Here is a 23,854-nt window from a genome sequence, read left to right on the forward strand (position 1 = left end):
TTCTCTGCAGGTGCTGTGAAGGTTCCCATGGCACTTCGAAAAGTTTAACTCTATGTTGCACGCACACACTCTCACTTTTAATTTCTCGATATATACCTATAGGTTTTACTTTACATCGATTTTTGACGCTCTATCGATTCATACCTAATAACAGAACTCGTCTATCTCCAACCCTCGAATTTTGAGAAAAAAATCCGTGTAGTTCGAGTGCGAGTTCGAGCTTTATCGTTGTGAACAATAATATCACCAATTTAAAATTTTAAGCTTAAATTGCTGATATTGTTGTTCACAACGATTTTAAAAGCTGAAATTCCGAAAATCTCTGGACGTAATATTTGAACAAACCCTTATAAGAAAAGAAAAATGCGGTTACAGAGTGGGTTCGCTAATTCGAATGGAACTGCATTTGAACATTTGAATGAGCGAATCCAAATTCGCTAATTAGAACGACTGGCAACTGTCAAAAGCTTGAAACCACGTGTTCGGAAATTCACGAATAATGGGGTTCAAACTTCAACATCAGTTTGACAACTGGTTTTAACGGCTAAGTGCTTTTTAATTAAAATAAAATTGCCGTTTTGGATTGATTGTGGGGTTTTTCGGATATTTTAAATGACATTTTAACTCTCTACAACTCACATTTGATATAATTTATTCCAACAATAAGGGAGTTTGTTCGGGATTTTAAAAATCGTTATTAATTTCATACTAAAAAAGCTAAACTATAAATTAATAAATAGACACGGCCTTAACGCTCCCCTCCCTATCCTTAACCCCTTCCCCATTTCTCCCCGATAAAAACCTTCAACATCGTGCTCCAAAAGAAGCACGAAAAGATAATAAACCCCTTTTCATTAATGCCTTTTGTTCCTTGCAAACGCTAACGTCTAATTGCAGTACAGTGCGCAACGGTTGCGTGCGCACACTTCAGTTCCGGTGCCGTGCCCATCTACTTCTACCACAAACGAAGGATGACGATGGTTCGGCCTGGGGACGAAACAAAGATTCACGATTTCACGACTCAATAAGGGTGTTTGTGAGCGTTTGCTCACGTTCGTCGTGGATGCACTTGGCGAAGTTGATCTGGAAATTTGAAGAATGGATTTAGGAAGATTGCTTCGAGTTTGAATATTTTAATGAGACTCACGTGATGACAAATTTTGCGGGCGATTTCCTCGTTTTGGCAGCGAACACGTGGTCGCTTGACCATTTCCGGTGCGCTCGGCGTGAGCGATTTCGAAGGGAGTGCCAAGCAGAACTCGATGTACGTGGTCATCTTGCTGCGCGAGCTGTGTTCGGTAGCACCGGTGGAGCGATCGGTCGGCGGAATCACCACCGGATGGCAGGAGATGATCTCGCTAAGCCGGTAGTGAAACACGATCGTCGTTGTGTCGTCATTTTTGGAGAAGCCCCACACGTTCTCGGCGGACACGAGCAGACGCATTTTTGATTCTTTGGTATCCAACAGGCATGGTTCGTATGCCATAAAGTGTTCACTAAAGTTGCGCTTGTTGATCAGGAACAGGTACTGCTGGCCTTTGCTTTGTAGGTTTGAGTACGGTGGCAACAGACCACCGGGTGCTCCGGTTACGACCCGCGGATGCCTTTTCCGTTCGGGTAGAATTCGACTAGAACTTTTGCTTTGCTCTCGCACGGCGTTTGCCGTTTCCGATGCCAGGTCAAGCATCCCGATGACGGGCTTCGTAACCGTTCCTACAAGACCTTTTCCAAGTCCGGTAATAAACCCGGAGAACCCGTCATTAACCGTTCCGTGGTACGTGTGCTTAACGACGCTGGTCACTCCTCCCAGCAGTCCAAAGGTGAATCCCTTGAACCCTGCCACCAGATGATCGCCAGTGGTGCTGCCACTACCTCCAGACACGTCTAAGATCTTCTGACGTGCCTCGACGTGCTCGTCATCAAACACGACCTTGCCCAGCCCGTCGGAAATGGTTTCCGTTAGCTTCGCGGTCGAGTTGGAAATTCCGTGCGTGACGTTCTTCACCAGCGACGAAATAGATCCTTCCAACAGCAGTCCGGATACGCCTTCGGTAAGATCGTTCGCAAATCCAAGTGGATTCCCCAGAAAGTCTACCGATCCCAGGATGGACGCGGCCTGCCACTTCAACTCCTGTTTGTAGTGTGACTTGATGGCATTCAAGTACGCGTCCATCGTCTCAAAGTGATATTTGTGAGTAAATTTTTCAAAGTTGATGATCGCGTCCTCGAACTTGATGAACGTAAAACCAAGGTTCCGCTTAATGTCGTTGAATTCTGGCGATAGCTTCGATGCGGTTATGAAACTCAGCCGAATCTGGCTCGGCACGATCTGCAGATCACCAAAGTAATACCGCTTGACGTTGGTGTCCAGCACCTTGTACACGATCTTCTGCGCCTCGTAGTCCGACTCGTCGGGAAGCGCCGTTGGATCTGCGTTAGGTTTGGCCAAACCGGTAAACTTAATCAGGCGAAGAATTAGTCGCTCCTCCAGATAGACCGCAACGGGTCGTATACTGAGGATAAAGTGTTCAAAGATGATCGCGTTGGTATTGGGACTAGGAAGAAGCTTGACGTTGAGTTGCAGCGAAGATAAACCAGTTCGATTGGGAGAATCGCTCGCCGAAGCCGGACTCAAAGTGTACAGCGTAATTGGGCAGGTGGTTTCAAACAGTTGATTGTCGATCTGCATGTCTCCGACACTAAAGTCGAGCGAAAGTACCGAAGGCGTTGAGATGAGCTCCATGTTGATGTCCTCCAAGATTACGTACGCAAGCTCCTCGCAGGGTTGATTCGAAATCAGCGACAACCCAATACCCTTTCTCAGCTTCAACACCACGTAGTACTCGTGCTTCTCCTGTGCGTGTAGCAGACTCTGCTCGTCAACGGACTTGCGACCTGATTGATCGTTCAAGATGTGCGACACGTGCTTCCACGACGAATCCAGCGCCAGTGGTCCACCCGTCAGGTTCTTCACGTCCTTGATCTGTACGCACTTGATCGGACCGTCCATGCGATAGCTTACCGAGAGACAACCCGATCCAGGTCGCAGCTTCTGTCGCTCGATCGCTTGATCGTACGGCACGCCGAACCGGTTCAAGGTTTTCGTCTCCGAGACACACATTCCAAGCACGGCTTCCGTTCCCGACTGCAGACCGAAGATGCCTCCACGAGCCTGGACGCACATGTTCGAATGTTCACACATAAGTCGACCTTCCTCGGTGAAGCGCCATGTCTGCGTTGATTTGCGTTGCCGATTGGCAGGTCGCACGACCAGATTGATAAACTGCATTGGCTGTGGCGGTCGATCTAGATCCAGCACAAATCGGGCCTGTTTCTTGCCCGGCTCGCTCGGCGGTGATGATCCTTCGTGCTCGAGTTGCTTTTCATGATTCATGCGCCACAGTTGCGATCGATCGCCAGCTTGCTTGCGAACCAACACAACCCGATTGTCCACCACTCCGAGCACCAGCTGCTGGGACTTGACGTCCAGGTCGCTGGCAGCCGATCCAAACTCGAACGACGGAGTGGCCTCAAACGTCTGGCTGAACGCAATGTAGATGAAGTTTTCGTAGGTCAACCGGAAGTTCTCGAACCCGTTGAGCGAACAGTTCTCAAAATCACCGCCGGGTGCTTCCAGCTGCAGGTACTTGTTCCCGAGGGGGTCGTCCAGCACGTACGCGATCGAGCTACGCGGTCGTACGGATGATTTGAACTGATTACGTAACGCTGGCTGGTGGAACTTGATCGGCACTTCTGAGTAGTTGTCCAGCCGGATTGGCGGCGGAAGCGATTGTGCGTCGCTGAATATCATAAAGTACGTGGCGCCTTGCAGCAGGGTTTCCAGTCGGAGAAAGTTCATCGCACCGTTGACCGTGCGGATGTTTATGTATAAGCTCTGCGTTTCGTAGATGGGTATTCCAGCTGACCAGAGGCATTCCGGAACCTCGGGTAACCGAACGCACAACTCATGATCCTTGTCCAGCCGTGGCCAATGGAACGCAATGTGACACCCGGGAACGGCCTCCATGAAGGCTGACTTGGCAGCCGGATCGTACACCGTTCCGGTGAAGCACTTTTGCAGCACCTGCAGCTTGTACGAGCTGCGGTTGTAGAGTTGATATCGCGGTGAAAACGTCACGATCGATGTCTGGTTATAGCGACCTCTTGCCCTCCGCACCTCAATTCCGATGATGAACGACTCGTTGCCACCGACCAGCTGTCGATGCTTGATACCTTGCTCCAGCTTGAACGGTTGGCACCAGTTAGTTGCGTGGCCGAACCTTCGACCCAGCCGCATCGTCACACAGCCCGAACTTGACGGATCGGAGAAGGCAAACATAAACGGTGAAACCATGCGGGCTTGTTCGTTTTCGGAAAACTGACCCGCACTTTCACCGTCCAGATCGTCCTGCCGGAATACGAGCGGAAGTCCAGTTCGGTTGACCATCCAGAACGGGGCACTGATCGATATCTGGATGCCACGACCTTTCACGATCAGGATGAACGCCTTCAGTTTTAGCATTCGAGCTTTGGTGTCGAAGAGTCGCACGTCCAGTTCGGTGGATCCGTAAAAGCCTGCGGGGATGCTGATTTGACCGGATTCCGGGTAGCTGTCCAGGGTGATGGTGATCGTAACCGGTTGCTCCATGTCGACTTCGTTGATCTTGGCCGTTTCCGACGACGATATTCGTCCTTGAGTGCCCGAGGGTAGCTTGTAGAGGAGGTCGCACGGAAGCAAGTTGTGGACACGAAGTGGTGGCCACAGCGTGATCACGTGTCCCGGCAGAAGGACCAAGTCTTTCGCTGGATACGCTTCCTTCCGCACGGAAACGAGCATTTTGTAGGACCTTTCCCGTAGACCTCTGCAGGTGCGCAACTCCTGGTAGATCTCTCCCGTTTCGTGCGCTTCGTTCCATCGAATACCCTTGTCGGTGAACTGGAATCCATTGTTGTTGTTGAACGACTTGTGGACCTCGAACTTTTGGAGCAGCGTCCAACCGTCGCTGGAGTTGCTCATCTCTTCCGAGCGGGATTGGTTGGCACTGCCGGTGGTAACGTCTTCCAGCAGTGTTACGTTCGACGGTAGCGGTCGGAAGTAGAGGATCGCGTGCACGTGGGTCAGTGGAATGTTGAGAACTTCGCTCGAGTGGAGGATTTGAGTTTTGGTGTCTGGCCAGTTGCGGATGTTCAGGTGACCGTACAGGTGTTCCATTTTTACCAGCACGGGGTTGTCCAGTTTGTTGGTGAGTTTGAGGGCTGATCGTACGGTGATCAACTTTTGGGCGGAACCTTCCAGCGTAACGGCAAACACGATTCGCGCCCGTGGAGTTTGTGAGTAATCGTCAACGAGGTCAGCTCGGGCGTGTCGGAAGTAGGTTCCGACGCGATCTACCGAAACTGGTCCCACCTCCTGCCATCCTTCGACGCGTACTCCGATCTGGTGAAGGTTAAATTTGTGCGTGTCACGATGGCGCTGTTTGCCCTTTGTTGCGTAAGAGAAGCACGAGACTCCTCCGGGATCTACCATAGTCCATTGGGTGTCCGGGACGGTCAGGGCACTGCTGCGTAACGTGTCCGACGAGACCATCGTGATGTACCACAATCGTACGCCTGTGTCATTCTTGATTGCGAACGGAACGAAAGGAGTTCTTCGTCGGTAATTTACCGGACTTTTGTTGGCCGCGTTGACACTCGAGTTGTAGTAGTCCTGAACCCAGTTCGCCTTCACCATTTGGTACAGATCAATCAGCGTGCTGGTAATATTCAACCTCAACGTGTCGTTGCTTTCGATCTTCAAATTAAGTCTATTTCTGGAGGCTCCGGTTTGACCCAAACTGTAACCCCACTGAGCTTCCACCTTCCATGGCTCGATCATAGGCTCCCATCCGCTCAAGGAGCGATTGTAGTAATCACTAGCAAACACTCCCGTCATACGTCCCGCCTTGAACCCGGCGAAGGTCGTCGAGAACGCTTCCACCGCCGTGCTTCCTTCCTGCTCATTCCCGTTGGTAAACACAGCCGTACATTGGCCCATTTCTTGCCGCAGATCCAACTTACTCAACGAAAGCTCCACAAACGGAACGTCCGCGTCGCGACAATCGTCAATCACGCAAATCGAAATGCACGGCGCCTTCAGCTCAATCGCCTCAATGGTCATGTTTCCTTTCGGCTGTCCCGCGTCGTACTTTTGCGGTTCCGAGTTTTGCGTCAACCAAAGTGCGGCCTCGTCGATCTGGTAGTTGCACTTCTCCAGGGCCTTCAAGCAATCGCTCCGGTTGAACCCAAGCAGAACCAGCTTCTCAACGGCTGTGCTTGCTTCAACTCCGCCGGTGCTTCCCTCCTCCAGGCTGGCCTGCTTGCTGTCGCGGGCGTTCTTCGTCTGGTGGGGGATCGACTCCACCATACGTTGGAACATCTTCACGTCGTGGTACGAGAGCCGAATGAGCAGCTGTTGCTGCATCTGGATATCGAGAACACCCCGGCGCAGGTCCATGTTGACCGTGACGGGATCTATGATCGAGAGGGCCGTTCCGTCCTCGGAGCCCAGCACACACGAAAGCACCTCCAGGTTATTCAGGTTGATGGACATGGTTTTGGCCGGTTCGGACGGGCGCCACGAGACTACGGTTGTGCTCTGAAAAGGTGATTATTTCGTCAATAACTAGATTAACATGAACGATTTCAAGAATTACCTTTAATATCACAGCGTTGGTGTCCCGTTGGTCCGTCTTCTCCACCAGCACCAGCTCCGAGTCGGTAATGTTCAGCTTCAACTCCATGCGGTTCTCCTCGGTAGGAGTCGGAGCTCGTTTGCTTTGCTCCGCGGACATCACCTGCTGTCCCGTTGGAACCTCCAACCCGGCTTGCGGTTGATCTTCCTGCTGAAGGATAAAATCCTTGGCACTTTCCAACCAGTCCAGAATCGCCATCAGGCGCATATTGTTCAGCAAGATCGTAAACTTGGTCAAATCCTTGCGCCGACGACTGTGAATCTCTGCCTGCACCTGGCCATCGCCCGGATCGCTCACGATGGGTTGTAGAATGTCAGGAAACACGTTCCGAATCTCCTGCGGATAGCGCGGCTTGTCAAAGCGCGTATCTTTGATCAGAATTTCCTGCGAAACTAGATCAATGTCCTGGGCGCCATCGCTCAGTGAGTCCACCAGCAGCTTTGATTTGATAAAGTTGATGCACGCCAGCGGAGTTGGCTTCTGATCATTGTCCAGCGCTTCCAACCGTACGGACACGTCCTGCAGCTCCAAATGAATTGATAAATTCTTCCAAACCTCCTCGATCGGTTCGCTGTCCGTGTTCAAGCTGAGACTACTGTGCGGGATGTACATCGGGCGCAGGTACAGCTCATCCAGCGCTTCTCCCAGGTTGTACGAGAGAAATCCCCGAATCAACCGGTACTGCTGCAGATCAAGCACCGCTTCCAACTTGGACAGCGTACCGTGCACACTGATATCCGGAACTACAAAATAAGATATCATATTTAGAACTTCACCTTAACAAAACCCCTAATCCAAATCCCCACCTAAATGACTGCTCCACGAGTCCATGTTCCGTTCGACCTGCAGCTTCAGGTGACACTTTTCCTTCAGCAAACTCGGTCCCTGCTTCACCAGCCAGTAGCACTTCATGTCAACGGCGGCGTCATCGAACTGCACCGCTCCCGGCGGACCCTCCGGCTTCACCACACGCCTCGCCGCAAAAATGTTCGTATTGTACAGGTTCACGTGCATTACGTCCAGCACCTCCGGCACGGCCAGATTGCTCGACACGCTGATCGTTTCCGGGTCGCCGCTCATGCGGAACTCGTTGTTCAGCCGGAACTCGCCCAGATCGGCCACGATCACCTGCTCGCTGTTGAAGGCCATCGGCAGCACCAGGATCGGTGCCGCGGCGTTGATTTCCAGCCCGAGCTGGGTGGGGCGCTGGTTCAGGTAGGCCCGTGCGTCCGTGGGTTTGATCTTGCGCATGACGGGCTGTAGAGGAAATGCTGGATTAGTGTTTGTCACCCGATCGTTAGGTTGCGATCTTTTTTGTATTTATTTTGTCTGTTTTTCGTTTCTTTTACTTAAAAAAAAATTCTACCAGCCTAAAGTTTCAAACAATTTCTGAAACTTAAAAATAAAAATAAACGTTAAATAAAAAAATTGAAATTTTATTTTTTGTTTGTGATTATTGTATTTACAAATTTCATCATAGCTTGATATCCTCTTCGTTTTCTTCCTTTTTGTAGCATTTTTAAACAAAATGCAAAAGAATCAGATTACTCGATATGGAGCCATTTTATGAGTAAGTCGGCACGACATTCTGAAAATACGCGAAATTTCTCACTGGGTAGAAGAAAACTGTCAAAATCAGTCGAGATTGCGCGTCGCTTTGGTAGAGCAGCCTACCATATAAAAATATCCTGGTTTCATTATTATTATTAATTCCACTGGCCAGGCTCACTGCGTAAAATTTAACGCAACGATGATTCGTTGAAATTGTTTGAGTTTGATCACGAAAATTCAAACAAAAATAAATTTCCGAAACTTCAAGGGAATTAAGAGATTTTGCGGCTGTTCAAAATGGTCTTAGCTCAGTTTAGCCCAAAATACACTTGCGACAACATTGCACAACCCCAACGACTAGACATCTGTCTTAACACCAAGCACTTACCGTTTGCAGCTGGGAAAACTCCTTGAAAAACAGCTGAATCTCGGCGATGAACCGCTTGGTGTGCACGAACCGCACCGAAGACATCTCGATCCGCAGCAACGCATCCTTCTGCAGGTTCCGCGCGTTCGACTTCATCTCGTCCCGGGTGTAGACAAAGCTCAGCGCCTCGTTGCCGGTGGTCGTGAACTTTTCCCTGTAGATGAACCCGTGCGGCGTGAGATCACTTAGCGTGATCGAGCCGAGCTTGCCCTCGACCTGTTTGGCGTGGCTGCGCTTGGACACGATGAACTGTGCGTTGGAGACGTTCGCCTTGGCGATTTCGTAGCTGGGCTTGGCGAGCACCAGCGAGAGCGATCGCACCGAGATGTCCAGCTTGGAGTGGCCGTACGAGGGGGCCTTTTCGCGGGACGCGGGCTCGGAGGAGGTTTTGTGCGACGCGTTGGACGATTCTTCGTCGTTGAGGAGACCGAAGAAGTTGAGTAGTACGAACCAACTCTCGACGGAGACGATCAAGTCGAGACTGTTGAAGTCGATCGAGCTGGACTGTTGGATCGAGTTGAACTGGGTGGCGAACGCGGGACAGGCGGGATCGACCATGACTGAGGTGTAGATGACTAGGTTGGTTTCGGCGGTGCCGTCGGTTGGTTGGTGTGGTCTTTGGACCGATGGTGACGGGGGTGGAGTGTCCGGACAGAGGGATTTGTTTGCGGTCAGGAAGCAGAAGCCGGTTTTGTCGGCCAGGTTGTTTGGGAGTGAGTTTGGCATTTCTTCAACGGAGGACAGCAAACCGACCAGGTTGGGGCAGGAGTGTGATGCAAATGAAGATGTGGGTCGTCCGAACTGGTCGTTGTCCGAGGTTACCACCATGTAACGGTTCTTCGCGGTGTCTGGTTGTAGAAGATCTTCCATCATGAGCGATCGAAGCGAAATCTTGACGTGAGTCTCGTACAGGTTGCGTTTTTCGAACTCAACCGAAAAGTCTCGGAATGAGATCTGGATCTGCGGCTCGTTGTGGTTGTCGTTGAGTTGAATGATGAACGCGGGTAGTTCAAAGTTGACCTTCAAATTTAGCGATGAGGGTCGCTCCTCGAAGCTGCTTTGGTACATGAGACCGCGGCGGACCTTGTCCGGGTACGCAGTAAACGTGGACTCTTCGATGATTTCCGGAAGTCGGCTAAGGGACGACGACTCCGTGGGAGGTCGCACCAAATCTTTCGGGATCTTGAACAGGTTATCTACCGTTTCAAGCAGCTGTTCGTACTGTTGTCTTTTAAGGGAAACTCTCAGCGGTTTCACGACACAACCAAAAATCTTGAACCCATCGCTGTCAACCTCGGACGTGTCCCGTGATATCTCCAACGAGAAGATCGTGTCGTGTATGATCGGGATGGCGTTTTCCTTGCAGGAGTAAAATTCCTCCGCACGCGGAAGTGCCGAGAAGCGGAACCCCTTCCTGTTTGTCGTGTCCAGCGAATAAAGGTTGATGTTTTTTATGTCGATCTTGTACAGATCGAAGTTATGCGTCGCCACACTCTCGATAAACTCCATGGAGTCCTCCTTGGCAAAGCGAATTCTGCTGGACTCGTTGTCGGTGTTCATCGGCTCGAAGATCCCGTCCAAATCGCTCAGATTGTACAGCGTTTTGTCCTCCGGACTGTCATCGTGGTACACGGTCGTGGTCAGGTTGATCTTGCTCGAACTTACGGGACTGTCCACTTCCTGCGTGTTGCTTACCGTTATCCGACCCAGATGGGCGACCAACACTTGCGGACTGCTGCTCGATCGCGGCAGAATCAACACCGGCGTCTCCAGCGTAATGTCTACCTTCAGCGTGTACTCCGAGTTGAGCAGCACCTCCTGCGTCTTGGACAGCGATACCGTACGATTTCGCCGTGCTCTTCGCGGCGAGTTGTAGATGCTTTCCGGTCTACTGCTGGTCAAGTCACTCCGGGATTGTACCAACCCGAGCGCCATGTCCGTCGCCTTCTCGCGGATCGATCGAGCCAGGTTCTTGAGGTAGTGCTTGAACTCGGTCGCGCACCAGCTCAGTTCCTGCATGAACCGCGCACAATGGATGAACCACACCGAGGCCATCTTGACCCGAACGTCGATGACCGCGTTGACGTCTTTGGACACACAAAACGAAAGGGCCTGCCGATCCTCGTGCAGGTCGTCCAGCCCGTTCTTCGCCGGTATTCCGTACACTTCTTGCGCCAGCGCCGTCGCCAGGTCCGGTTCCGGTCGAATGTCCGGCGGGTCCGTCAACGGATCCTTACCAACGGACAGAATCCGCTGGTGGTTGATTCCCTCCGGGGTCAGATCCAGCACTTGCAGTCCACCCAGCGAACCCTCGACGGTCACGTATGACCCGAGCGACGCGTGGATCTTCGCTTCGGACATGGTAAACGTGCCGACCTTGCGTCCCACGATGTAGTTGTCGCGCATCAACGCGCGCAGAATCAGCACATTCAGCCGATGAAAGTCGAACGTGATTTCGGTGCGAACCGGGTTGGTTGATTCTGCTAGGGGAACTGGGTCTGGAGCGACGGTTGATGTCAGTGACCCCGTTGAAGCCCGGATGTCGTCCGGCCTCGGAATTGGTCCCGTTTGTTCGGGCGGTTTTGGTTGGGCTTTAGGGATCACCCGCTTGACGAATCCTAGCAGTTCTACTATCGTTTCTTGATTAGCTGAAAGAATACAGATTGGAGTGAGATCAACTGACTAGACAATACCTTGCGAACCCTTACCGATGATGTCCAGGTTGTTGAACTGAATGTTGGCGACCTGCAGATTGTCGCCGACCTTGTCGCTGTTGACGAAGATGACCTCGACGGTGATGAGCGCATCTAGATCACCAAATTGGGCGGCATTCCAGGTACGAGAATTAGTGACCTCTGATCGCAGACATTCCAAACGAACCAAAGATGCAACAAACGGAAACAGCGAAACAAAACAGAAAAGAAACCAATAAGTTTGAATGATAAACGCAACGCAACTGTTAATAGCTTGCAACAAAACTTCAAACGATGAGTTCAAATTAGATTGAGGCTAGCGAACCTTACCTTTTTGCAGATTGTTCAGCGCCTTCGAGATCGTCAGCGGGCTGGTGGGTCGTCGGTACTCCATGTTCGGGTCGGGCGACCCGGGTGAGCACGGGGAGCAGGGTTCGCTCTGGCGCAGACTACCGGACAAGCTGTCCATGCCGACGTGGCGATGACTTGCGATGAGCAGTTCAAAGTCTGGTCCAAACGATTGCATCGCGTCGGCTAGGAGGAGGCCGTGCACGGAGAGGGTCAGCGTGATGTCCTCGGGTCGTTTGCTGTAGCCGGCCTTGACGCCGGAGACCTGCAGTTCGGCGATGGATCGTCCCCGCGATTGTACCTCGAGCGAGAGCTGATCGATGGTGAACTGGAACACGACGATGTTGGCCGATTCTTTGCGGTAGCTGTTTTCGGTGATGCTTTCGTCGTCGGACGGAGGTTGGAGGGTGTTGGACGTGTTGGTTGACGGGGGTTCTGCTGGGTCTGGGGCGTCTGGGGTGGGATTGGATTTGGTCAGCAGGTTGATGAGGGTCAGTACGGATTGCACCTTGTACTCGTTGATGTGTGCGTTGAGTTTGGGGAGGGTTCCCGACAGGGTTAGGCTTGGATATTGCGGATCGCTGGTGTAAACGGCTCGTCGTTCGACTTGCAGTGATATGCTGAAGCGATCGAGGACGTGCAGCGTGGATGTTCCCTTGTTGCTGGCAAAGTTCCAGCGTTCTTTTCCCCGGCATACGAGGACTTGCAGGTCGGTCAGGTGGATGTGGTAGCGATCGTACAGTTTTTGGTAGAGGGCGTATTCGTCTAGAGCGTCCGCGTTGACTCCGTTTAGTTCCGGGAGTTCGGAGAAGGCGGACGCTAGCGTTGGTGAGTTGGTGGTGCTCGCTTCCGAACCTGGAGGAGTAGAGCACGGTGTCATGAACGCATCGTCTTCGTCGTTTTCCGTCAGCGGATCAGCCGTGGAGGTGGGCTGGTTAGTTGGGACCGTCCCGGGGAAGGATTTATCCCCGTTGGTCAGCTGAAGTCGGCCAAAGTCAATCACTACGATCGTGCTATTTTGTCGATCGGCTACGTCGTCTACGAAGATGATCTGCGGAGCAAAAATGTCAAACTCCAGCGTCCAGGTCTTTCTCGCGTTGAGGTGACCTTCGAGGATGTTCTTCCAGTTGCGCATCAGTTCCATTTTGGTCTTTGTCTTCATATCTTCCAGCTTGCGCCGCGTGTCGTACTGCTGATGAGGTTTGGTCAGGAAATCCGCCAACCATTTGACCGCTACGGTGTTGTACACAATGTCCAGCGATTGGGACTTGACCATCAGCCGGTAGTCCGTGTCGTAGGAGAGCGGCTTTCGCTCGTATTGCACTTCAAAGATCGGTTCCGACGTGGTTTGCTGAAGCGATAAACTCCGCGAACGGTTCGGCCCCGATCCTCCTTTGGTATTGCTAGCAAAATCGTCCTGCGGCTTCACCAGGTCCGGAAATTGCGAGTTTGGCGTTAGCAGGTCCTTGATCAGAATCGATCCCAACGATAAGCTAAGATAGTGCGAACCACTTCGTGGCCTCGTCTCCACATCCAGCTTCAGATTTTGAAACTGAAACTGCATCTTTGGCGTCATCTCCATGGCACTGCAAAAGTCCATCGTGCCGCGTCTCAAAACAAAGTTGAACCGCCCAAAAACGGCGTCTCGCTTCAGCAACGAGTTCGTATCAACCGAATCGGCCAGCGCGTTCAAAATCTCATCCTCGAAGCTGCTCACCGGACTCAGGTCCTGATCCTGAACCCAGCTCTCCCGCTCAACCAACTGCCCCCCATCCTGTGGCATATCTTCCTGCGTCGGAGTCCCCTCCGAAGTCCCTTCTACATTATTACTACCGCTATTCCCGTACCAGCCCCACCACTGGGGGAAGAAATGGACCAACATGCTCTTGCCTTGGTTCATCTGTGGCGGCGCCGTCTTGTCCAGCGACGGCATCCCCATCATGCACACTTCGCGCAGCAGCTTCAACTCGTCAAAGTCCCGCTCCCGCTCGATTCGATCCTTAAAGTTCTTGCTCTCGCTTGTCAACACCTCGTTCGGGTTCGCCAATATCCGGCTGTAAACCGCAATGTAGCGCACGTTTTCGCTGGCAATCACAAACGGATCCGCGTGCGAGTGCCGCAAAAGGCCGTGACATCGGACGGCGTATCGCCACCAGGCCCGCGCATCTTCCCCCACGGTACAGCTCGGCCGGTTCAGCTTAAACCGACGATACCGGGCGATATCGTCCAGCCCGCGGACGCATTGCATCATCTGATTGTATTGGATCTACAAAAAAAGAGACAAGTTATCTATTTGCACAGTGCATTTACACTCGGCAAGATATCTTTACTGCCGTCACTTTATCAGCGAGCGAGCGCCGACTGTCACCGATAACATTTTAATCAATCCCCCGAAAAACAAGATACTCACATCACTAAGCATTATTTTAATTTCGTCCCATATCAAATCGCACACCAGCCGGGGTCGACTCCGCGTCCGCAGCGGCGTTTCACTCCGGTCGCGCTTCAGCTGGGCCTTGGCGCTGATTGGATTAATTACGTACACCTGTTCGCCCTGGGCCAGCGGATCCCAGTAGAACGCAAAGTTCGTCAGCTCGACCAGCTTGAACGTGACCTGCTGTTGGCTCCAATTGGACGTCTGCCCTGGTACCCAGTTCGCGTCGCAACTCTGCGCCGACAACGCCTCAATGTGAACTCCACACGCAAACCGCTGGTTCGGAATCGTCAACCCATCCTCGTACCGCACGTGAATCCCGTTCACCTTCAGCTGCAAATTCTCAACAATATTCGTCACCAGCGACGTCCCGTAGCTCAGCCATCCCGAGTACGACGACGCGTAATAACTTCCCTCCGTAACGGGAGTCTCCCGCTGGGCCCGCCACTTTGCCTCCAACCGGTCCAGCGAGGCCACCTTGAAGTCCAGCTCGGTTTGCTGCTCCAAGTCGGCGTTCCACTCGTTCAGGTCAATGGGGCCGCACACCACGTTCACGTTGTCGATGTTCAAGCACCAGGACGCGGTCCGGAACTGTCGCACCGGAACGGTCAGTTTGACCTTGCCGATGGTGCCGCTGACGATCTGCAGCGGCAGACCCAAACTTCGCAGGGCATCCTTGCGCAGGGGGAGATTTTCGAGCTCGACTTGACCTAAGGGAGAAAAGAGGAGAGACAATGGGGGACATTAATTGGATTGGATTAGAACGGGTCTGCAAATCAAATTGGATTTTTGCTAATAAAATTAACAATTAATAACTAGCTTTGCAGAATTTACTTCTAAAAATTGTCATATGACAAACCATTCCATTTTGAATCTTCCGGCCTTACGTAGCAATTATTTTAAAGATTTCATCCTTATTAATCAATAAATATGAAAGTCTTTTGCTACAAATATCACTGCAAACATTTTGACATTCACAATTCGTAATTTTCAGTGTGAAAACGAGCCTTGACTTCATCTCAAGACTATTTCATTCGATTTTCTATGATTTTTTGAACATTGGCCGATCTGTGAACTGTTCCGCATATGAGGGATGACTGTACATTAGGGTGACAATAAAAAAAATACATCAGGGATACCCTCTGATTCCATTCCTTAGGCAAAAATAAGTATCTGTGCAAATTTTGAGCCAAATCGGTAAAGGTTAAGGGGTCGCTTTTTACCGTTGAAGTTTATATGGGGAAAATCGCAAAAATGTATGCAGAAAAACATCGTTTCAATATTTTTCGGCCAGGTGGCGCGGGTCTCGCCCAAAATTTTCCAAGAGTGAGATTCTTGTAGGAAATTTAATTTCCTACAACTTTGTCGAAGGGTGCAATACGATCCGAGTTGATCCTGATTTTTGATGATTTTTCTAGTAAAAATTATTTTCTTATGTACTTCTTATATACCCCTTATATTCTTTCAAGTATATAAGCCAATTTCTTTTCATCGCATTGCTAATAACTCATCAGGATCAACTCGGATCTTCTTGCACCCTTCGACAAAGTTGCAGGAAATTAAATTTCCTACAAGAATCTCACACTTGGACAATTTTGGGCGAGACCTGCGCCACCTGGCAGAAAAATATTAAAACGATGTTTTTCTGCATACATTTTAGCGATTTTCCCCATATAAATTTCAACGATAAAAAGCGACCCCTTAGCCTTAACCGATTTGACTCAAAATTGGCACAGTAACTTATTATTGCCTAAAGAATCGATCCAGGGGGTATCTCTTCAGATTTCCCAAAATTTTCATTTTTTCTTGTCACCCTACTATACACTGTTTTGGGGTCGATATAAGTGCATCTTCAGCGCTGGTGGCAAACATCGAAGCAAATCAAATTTGCACCCGACGTCAACCCCACCGCAGTACCTGTCGCGGTAGCAAATTTGCTCTCAGTTCTTCGGGATTTTACTATGATAATTTAAAAAAAATTACATTTACATTTAAATAATTTAAAAAATGTGAAATTAAAAAAAAAATCATAAAATTGAAAAAAATAAATAAAAATTGAATTTAGCTGTGTATTGTTTTCTCCTGAAATCTTCCTAAACGTTGTGTAATGTTGGTGTTGTTTTGGACCTAAGCATGTTTACCAAAAGTATAATAGTAATATTTGTGTTAATTCTTTAATCATTCCATAAATTGAGTAAGGACTCGAACCTGTTTGAAAAAAGGGTGAAGATTGAAAACAATAGACAGTAAAAGAGAATATATTTTATAAAATTCAAGAATCAATAGTAAGAGCGTATTTTAAAGAATAAAAATGAGAAGTTGGTTGTATTAGATGTAAAATTAGACAATAGTTAATAAATAGAGATAAAAAACAAGCTTAGATTATAGTAATGATAATTTCTAGGACAGATAAAGAATTATTCAAATCAATAAATTCGCAATAAAATCAAAAAAGATTAGGCAAATGATAAATAGGCTTGATATTACTAGTACATTTAAGGAAAAGTATATTTTCAAGAAAAAAAAAACAAAGTTTGTTACAGCAGTATCAATTGGTAAAAAAGTGTGGAAAAACTTTGAGAGAAGAGAATCAAAAGTTAGTAAAATCAAAATCAAATTATGGATATTAAATAGAAGAATCAGTGAAGAAGTGAGAATCAGTAGAGCAAAATAAAAATAGGAGATAGGTGGTAGCTGAGAATGAAGAGAAGAGAAACCCCGTTGTGCGATGTTTCAGGTACATCCACAGCAGTTGACTCAACTTACTGCGAATCAAAACAATACCGTCTACAATCACAAATTACTTCCCTTCCCACATTGTCGCGCCCCTTTCTTTTAGCCGTCTCAACTCTGACTCGACTCTGCGATGGTCAAAGGTTTACGATCCGTTTCCATAGGCCGCAAGCTAGGTCATCATGAAAACCAAGCCAACGTGGAGGTAAGAAAATATGACACTTGCAAGGAACCAGAGCCAAACTGTTCTGATCATGATAATTCGAATGATCTAACAGAACTACGGATGTAGTTAGTTGCGCTCCTTCCAGGATGTTCCGTACGAACTGGACGTCAACCGAAGAGCACGCAACAAGAACAGTGCCATTGCTAGCCCTTAGGTATCAATCCATAGCCTGCAGGTAAATTCTGCTACTGCAAGTTTAAAAATCGTTAGGCCGATGCAAATATTTAAAAAAGGTCAAGGGGAGGGGGGAAAAAATAAAAAAAATATAAAAATTTAAATAACAAGCCATAGTCTTCACATTTAAATGAAAAAAGTGCATTTTGCACTAGTTCAGTTGATTTGCAATCATTAGTTTTCAAAAAATCTAAGATCTGACAAAAACAAAAATTGTATCGAAAAAAAAGATTTAGCATCGAAAATTTTCAAAAAATCTTAAGATTTTTTAATAAACCCAAACATGCTAAAAATGATTTTAAACGCAGAAGAATGTATCTTAATTTGATTTCCGCTGGTTGCACTTGAATTTTCATTGAAATTTTGAAGTTTATTGTAAAAATATTTTTTTTTGCCCCCTGATTTTTCGGGCCAATTTTGAAGGGGGGGGAGGGGGGGGGGTGACAAAAACTTTTAAAAATATTTGTACCAGCCTTATCTCAAGAGATTTAAATTCGCCCATCATTCGAAAAATTGATTCTTATTTTAAAACGTGTGGAGAACACGATGGTCAAGTTTAATTTGAAATTAAATCGCATGTATATTGAGAAAATTGCATGTAAAGTTTTCAAGTGCGCAAAATGCATCAAAGTTTGATTCCAACCGAAAATCTGATCTATTCAATTCAGCGTCCAATTTCCTTTAAAAATAACTGTCAAGTTTTGCTCTATCATTTTTTTGTTTCCGAGATATGGCAATTTGAAAGAAGAGGTGGTCCAATTTGGTTCAAAATTGGGATTCTTACATGTTTTGATAGTATCAATAGCTCCAAATTTGAGCTTGATCAGAGAAAATGCATTTCGAAATTGTACTTTTTTTGTGTAAAGTTGAGGCAAAAAGACACATATGTTGAAATCACGTTCCAACAACAGTTGGGAAAATAAATCAGTGTTAAAAAATTATCCAACTCGAATTGTTTGGGAACCCCAGGCTACATCAATAGCAATTGCCTAGCGCTCTGATTGAGCCAGTTGAACTAAAGCGATTCCGTCACCCGCATTTAAGTCGCTGTTGAGTCAGTCCATTGACCATTTTCTCCGTTCTACTATGACCATTAGATTGCTGCAGTCTGTAGCAAGATGGAATGCATATCTTTTTTCCTCTTTCTCTCTGAATGGGGAAAACCCCGTAACCAAATTTCCATTAAAGGGGCACACAAATTTACTCTACGAGATTGTTTTTGAATTTTTGGCTTTTGTGGATGCAAAGAAAGCTTCACAACACATGGCTGCGCCGAGTTACGCGCTCGGAGTTGTGGCCAAGGTCTTACGTAATGACCTTCAGGTAGGCTCATCGTGGCTGCGCGGTTGAAATCGGCGAGCAAAACAAACAACCAACCAACACCTGCCGGCTGGTGCGTCCGTAAAACGATAGTAAAAGACTCAACACTCAACTCTGTGCAGCGCGCAACACGTAATAGAATAGGTGGTCATGTGCAATCACTGATAGCTCGCCGCTGGAAGTGGAAGCAACTAATTGCACTTTGGTTTCTTCGCGGTTCGATGGAGTTTGAAAATTTAGTTGAGCAAAGGACATTTAGACGTTTTTTGAAACTATGCGGTCAAAGGTTTTCGATTTCGGGTTGGAACATGGTTTGAAAGAATCAAGTTTAGTTTTAGAACATTTTCTAGCGAAAATGGTTTGATTGCTTTTTAAAATAGCATTTGTACGCCTGGGTATAATAATAGAAAATCGTCATTACGTTACTTTGATTTATCGGAAGATTCTCAAACTCAAAAAGTTTGAGCACCTTCTGCTTTCTAAGTGCAGGTAGGCTCATATAGTTGGCTCATTGTGACGAGTGAGTAAGCTATTTGCGTCTGCCTTCTCCCGCCCGCCACAAGCCCGACTCCCTTCGGCGCCACCCCAATTATATTCTCGTTCTGCTGCGCTATTCCGTCATACTTTACCAAACAGACCAAGAGGAAAAAAGCAGCAAATTGCAAAAATGATGTCATATTTACTTTGCCCCTTCTCGGTTTGATAATCTAATCAACCTGTGGCTAGTAAAAGTTGTTTTTTTCGGCAAATTCCATGAATAATTCACTACCAAAAGCGAGGTTCCACGAAAAAAGGCTTACCAGACAGCAACGCAATAGTCAGCTGGGCCGTGTTCAGATTCTCGACGTACTTCCCGAGGTAGTTGTTCAACACCCAGGCGATCAGTTCTCGCAACATGGTTGCAGCCGCATCGGTCCACGATCCTCTTCCGGCCGTCGGAACGGCCAAAGGTTCTCTTGCTCGTTCCGGACAAAATTCCACCAGGCAAAAGTGTTTATGCAATCGCGCGTGGTGAAATCGATGTTTTCTTCGTCTTGGACTTTGCACTCGAGAAATCACACCTCCCCAATCGATTCCACGGCGGAAAGAACGCGAAACGGTTCACGCACAACGCGCACTATTCGATTCACGAAAAATTTCGACTTTTCCCAACCGATTTTGTGCTGAAATTATGCTTTTTACTGGCGAAAATCGTGTTTACTTCGTCGCGCTCGCGATGGTCGTCTGTGACTGTCAGAGAGAAAAATCCCGTTTGAATGAAGTTTGCGAAGCAAAATAAAAGAAAAAGGCGCGGGTGTGGTGCAACAAGGGAGGAGGGGTTTGACAGATGACATTTACACTCTAAAATCAAAGTAGCGTGTTTTGGATGTGACGGTCATCAGCTGTTCGAATAGGGTTACCAGGTGGGTTTGTTTACATTGGAATGTGACGCTCGGTTACGGTGCACGGTGTCGGGGAAATGCTTAAAATTCTTGAAAAATCCTACCTAAATTATTGATTGACAAAAGTTATTCCACACGTAGAAAAATCAAGATATTTGTAACAACAACTTCGCGGCCCTCCTTGACAGAAAAGGTCCTGCTTGACAGCTCGTTCCAAGGAGACCATAGTTGATCCATCGAAAAAATGTGTCTTGTCAATTTATTTTTTTGCATTAAAATGAAAAAAAGTGATCAGAAATGGGTTTTAATCGTGTTTTTTACAGGGATCTGACAGGCATGCACTTTCCCGAAGTCACCGCCAAAGGCGCTGTCAATGTTGTTTACGTTGGGTTTTTGAAAAGGTTGTATGAAACAAAATAATTAATTTTTATCTTAAAATTAATTAATTGTTCGTTTTAATCATCTTTTGCTTATATATTTAAGCAAATGGCAAGGATTACGGACAAATTTCCTCATTTATCATTTATAAGACCAATAAACAAAGTTGTACTAGAACAACACGTAACATTACACTAAAAATTAAATATATTCTGTTTCCTTGAAACAAAATTAGCTTGGTAAGATTCTTCCTGACTGTTGGTTTAAATTCAATTACACTTTTAGAATACTCAGTTTATTTAACATTTAAACATAATTCAACCACGAGTTTGATCAACATATTTCGATGATTATTCATTGCATCCTGTTCTAAATCTGAGATTAAATTTAAATCGTTTAAAAAAACTACAATTGCTACAAGTTACACTCAAACCCCGATGGTTTGACACCAACTGTTGTCAAACGAACGGGGTCACTTTTTAGTTTGACACCCCTTTTACACGGAGTTCACACACACCACCAATCGTTTGTTTTGATAGTGTGCGTGAGCGCCGTTTATAAAGTGACAGTTCGTCACTTTTTAGTTTGACTTTGTCAAACCAACGGGGTACAAACTGTAGTGTCCCTCGGATGTTATAAAAGTATTGCCAGCCTCGAGTCAATAGGTAGCATTATTTTGTAATTATGGCATCAGTCTAGGTGCACGTAGTTGAACAATTGTCGTCCCCTTTCGTCTTCCGATCGTCGTCCGGAACAGACGTCCCTAGTCGGTCTTAAATAAAGTAGTGTAACAGAAGTCTAACGCGTGTTTTCCTAACCTCAAATCACAACACTTCAGTTGGCGACGAGGATAAACGTAGTGTCTAGTGAATAGGATCAAGTGAAACAAGTCGCGAAAAGTCGGTTATCTTGGTGAACACGTGATCGTACACATAACCTAAAAGACAAGCCGAATGGAGGTTTATAGTGTGCAGAGCTCAGTCAAGGATATCAAATGCAGAATCCTGAATCAGCAGCATGGTTTCCGGGGAGAAGCGACCGGTTCCAGAAACGTTTTTGGGCCGGAAGGAGTAGGGGTCAGTTTCCCGAGAAAGCTGAATTCCATCGTCGATTCCGTGTGGATTGTGTCACATCCTTGAGCGCGTCAGGTCAGTTAGTAGCAAAACCGAGAAGTGTCTGGAAGATCACGTGGAAGTCTATTGTCAGAATGTAAGTGAGTGAGTTGTCAGTTAATAGTCAGAGTAGTCGTCAGTAAACAGTCAAGAAACGTAGATTCGAAAGTAACCGATGTCGTCCGGTGGAATAATGTCGTCAAAAAGGAATCAGTTTCATTCAGTAAGTCGGCCAAGTCAAGTCAAATCATGGTAAGCTTATGTCGTCGCTAGTCAGCAGTTTGTCCAAAAGTCCTAACCTATCAAAGTCACGTGTAAAAAGTCGTCAAGGCCAAAGTCGTCATTTTTGTAGTCGCTAGTCAGCAATGTCAGGAATAACCTATAAATCCATCATAACCTCAAAGTCGTCCAATTGTAAGTAGTCAAAGGTTAAGAAAGGGAGAGATGTAGTGTCCCTCGGATGTTATAAAAGTATTGCCAGCCTCGAGTCAATAGGTAGCATTATTTTGTAATTATGGCATCAGTCTAGGTGCACGTAGTTGAACAATTGTCGTCCCCTTTCGTCTTCCGATCGTCGTCCGGAACAGACGTCCATAGTCGGTCTTAAATAAAGTAGTGTAACAGAAGTCTAACGCGTGTTTTCCTAACCTCAAATCACAACACTTCACAAACTAAAAAATGTCAAACGAAAAAGTGACCAACCACCGGGGATTGAGTGCACACAAAAAAATATTACTGTAATAACAAAAGTAACTTACTTTTGAATTAAAAAGTTGCCAAAATTTGCTGAAGGGAAAGTTTTTTTCTTGTTTAAAAAATGAAAACTTTTACTGCTACAGTTTTTGAAAATCTCCTTACTAACTGATTTAAAAGTCATAATTTTTAATACGACTGTACAATTTCTTTCATTTCGACGTTCTCGTGCAACCGTGTACGCCTAAGTTCCAAATGTAAACAAACATTTTGGTGGGTCCGGTGGTGCCTAGTGAGTCCAGAACGCAAATCAAAGCAGACCGCGGCAGCAGCCAGGACTCGGGTGCGGACACCTTTGTAAGCCAAACAGCAGCAGCGAAACGCCGGCGAAGGAGGGTGGTGCTTTGGTGGTGCTTGCGCGGGACGAGGTCGAGGGTTCGAAAAGGCCATGTCTGCAGCTTCCTGCAGGACCTGCGCTGTTTCACGATCGGAATGGGTTAGAAGGAAGCTTGGGTGTTTTGTGATTGATTTTTTTTTGTTTTTGTAGGATGGGAGGTAGGAATGTGGATTCGAACCGGTTGTATTCGGTGATGGTGACCCGGGGATGGTGGTTGAATGTCGATTCCCGCGAGGACTGGGACGAGATCATCGAGGAGATGGCGCTGCCGACGCGTTGCGTGAACAAGGAGATTGCGTTGAAGAAGAATAACATCCGATTTTTGGACAAGTACGAGAAAGGATCCGACGAAGAGGAGGACGGCAAGAAGCGGCATAATCGGAGGTGGTCAGCGCGGATGTTGCACTCGATGTCGACGGTTCACAATACCGGTGAGTATTGTGAATGTGTGCAGTGGCTAGCCAACTTCCCTTACTTTCCATCTCTTTTAGCAACTTCCCGCCCACAAACGCTCACATCGCGGCGGCGCAGCTTCAGCTGGGGACAGCGAGCATAAAAAATCTGTGTCATTGTGGAAGGAGGATGAAGTGAGGGCCTCATCAACCCCATGTTCCGGATGCGCTTCCAGGTTCTGGAACTCCCTGTTCAGGCACTTCACTTCTCAGCCAGGAAACGTCGACCACCCTTCCCGAATCAACAGCCAACTTCTCCAAACCTGTCCTGATGAAGGCCGGCAATGTACCATCCTGTTCGCTACTTTGCTGTCGCGCGTCGAAACGTCCATCCGGAACCGTCCAGCTTGTGGTCTTCGGAAGTTACCGTTAACGTACCGTAATAATCGGTACAGCTTGGACTCGGATGTTAGCCAGAAGCGTTAAATACAATAACAACATGTTTTTTTTAACTTACTGTTTAAAACATTTAAAAATAAATATAAAATAAAGCACATTTTTTCTGAAATTAACACTGTATTATTAAATGTTGTTTATTCTTGCCATAAAAGGTTTCTTTTCCAATTAAAAGTAAAACACTTTTACCGATACAACGATTTTGTTCCATAAATGCAAGGTAGTATCAAAAACTTTTCAACTTTTAAATTAAAAAAATTGAACTTTCTACGAATATTCACCAACGCGAACTTTTAATCCAACGAACGATCTTTTTAAATTTAGAGTATTTTTTCTTTGTGTGATGTATTTGAATATTAATTAAAGTTCAAATCTGAACTTAAATGTAAATCGCTTGAAAAAAAAAA

At 47.2% G+C, this 23,854-nt stretch overlaps 2 protein-coding genes across 3 annotated transcripts; one reads left to right on the top strand and one right to left on the bottom strand.

Moving 5' to 3' along the window:
* Window positions 1–635: 635 nt before the first annotated feature.
* LOC6042258 (vacuolar protein sorting-associated protein 13D) lies at window positions 636–19,906 on the bottom strand. 2 transcript variants are annotated; one of them, XM_038257371.1, is made up of 9 exons: window positions 19,438–19,906; window positions 14,161–14,894; window positions 11,733–14,016; window positions 11,418–11,516; window positions 8,671–11,357; window positions 7,538–7,988; window positions 6,693–7,474; window positions 1,148–6,634; window positions 636–1,083 (listed from the first exon to the last, which is right to left on the bottom strand). In XM_038257371.1, exons 1-9 carry the CDS (start codon window positions 19,532–19,534, stop codon window positions 1,015–1,017), a joined length of 12,690 nt encoding a protein of 4,229 aa, XP_038113299.1. In that variant the 5' UTR covers window positions 19,535–19,906; the 3' UTR covers window positions 636–1,014. The 2 variants fall into 2 exon arrangements, with proteins under 2 accessions (XP_038113299.1, XP_038113298.1); XM_038257370.1 differs by having other exon boundaries at window positions 11,418–11,564.
* Window positions 19,907–22,746: 2,840 nt separating this feature from the next.
* On the top strand, window positions 22,747–23,190 carry LOC119766315 (AT-rich interactive domain-containing protein 2-like). The gene is made up of 2 exons (XM_038250790.1): window positions 22,747–22,983; window positions 23,091–23,190. Exons 1-2 carry the CDS (start codon window positions 22,751–22,753, stop codon window positions 23,188–23,190), a joined length of 333 nt encoding a protein of 110 aa, XP_038106718.1. The 5' UTR covers window positions 22,747–22,750.
* The last annotated feature ends 664 nt before the right edge of the window (window positions 23,191–23,854 follow it).

The sequence above is a fragment of the Culex quinquefasciatus genome, chromosome 2 (genome assembly GCF_015732765.1).
Source record: "Culex quinquefasciatus strain JHB chromosome 2, VPISU_Cqui_1.0_pri_paternal, whole genome shotgun sequence".
Taxonomy (NCBI): domain Eukaryota; kingdom Metazoa; phylum Arthropoda; class Insecta; order Diptera; family Culicidae; genus Culex; species Culex quinquefasciatus.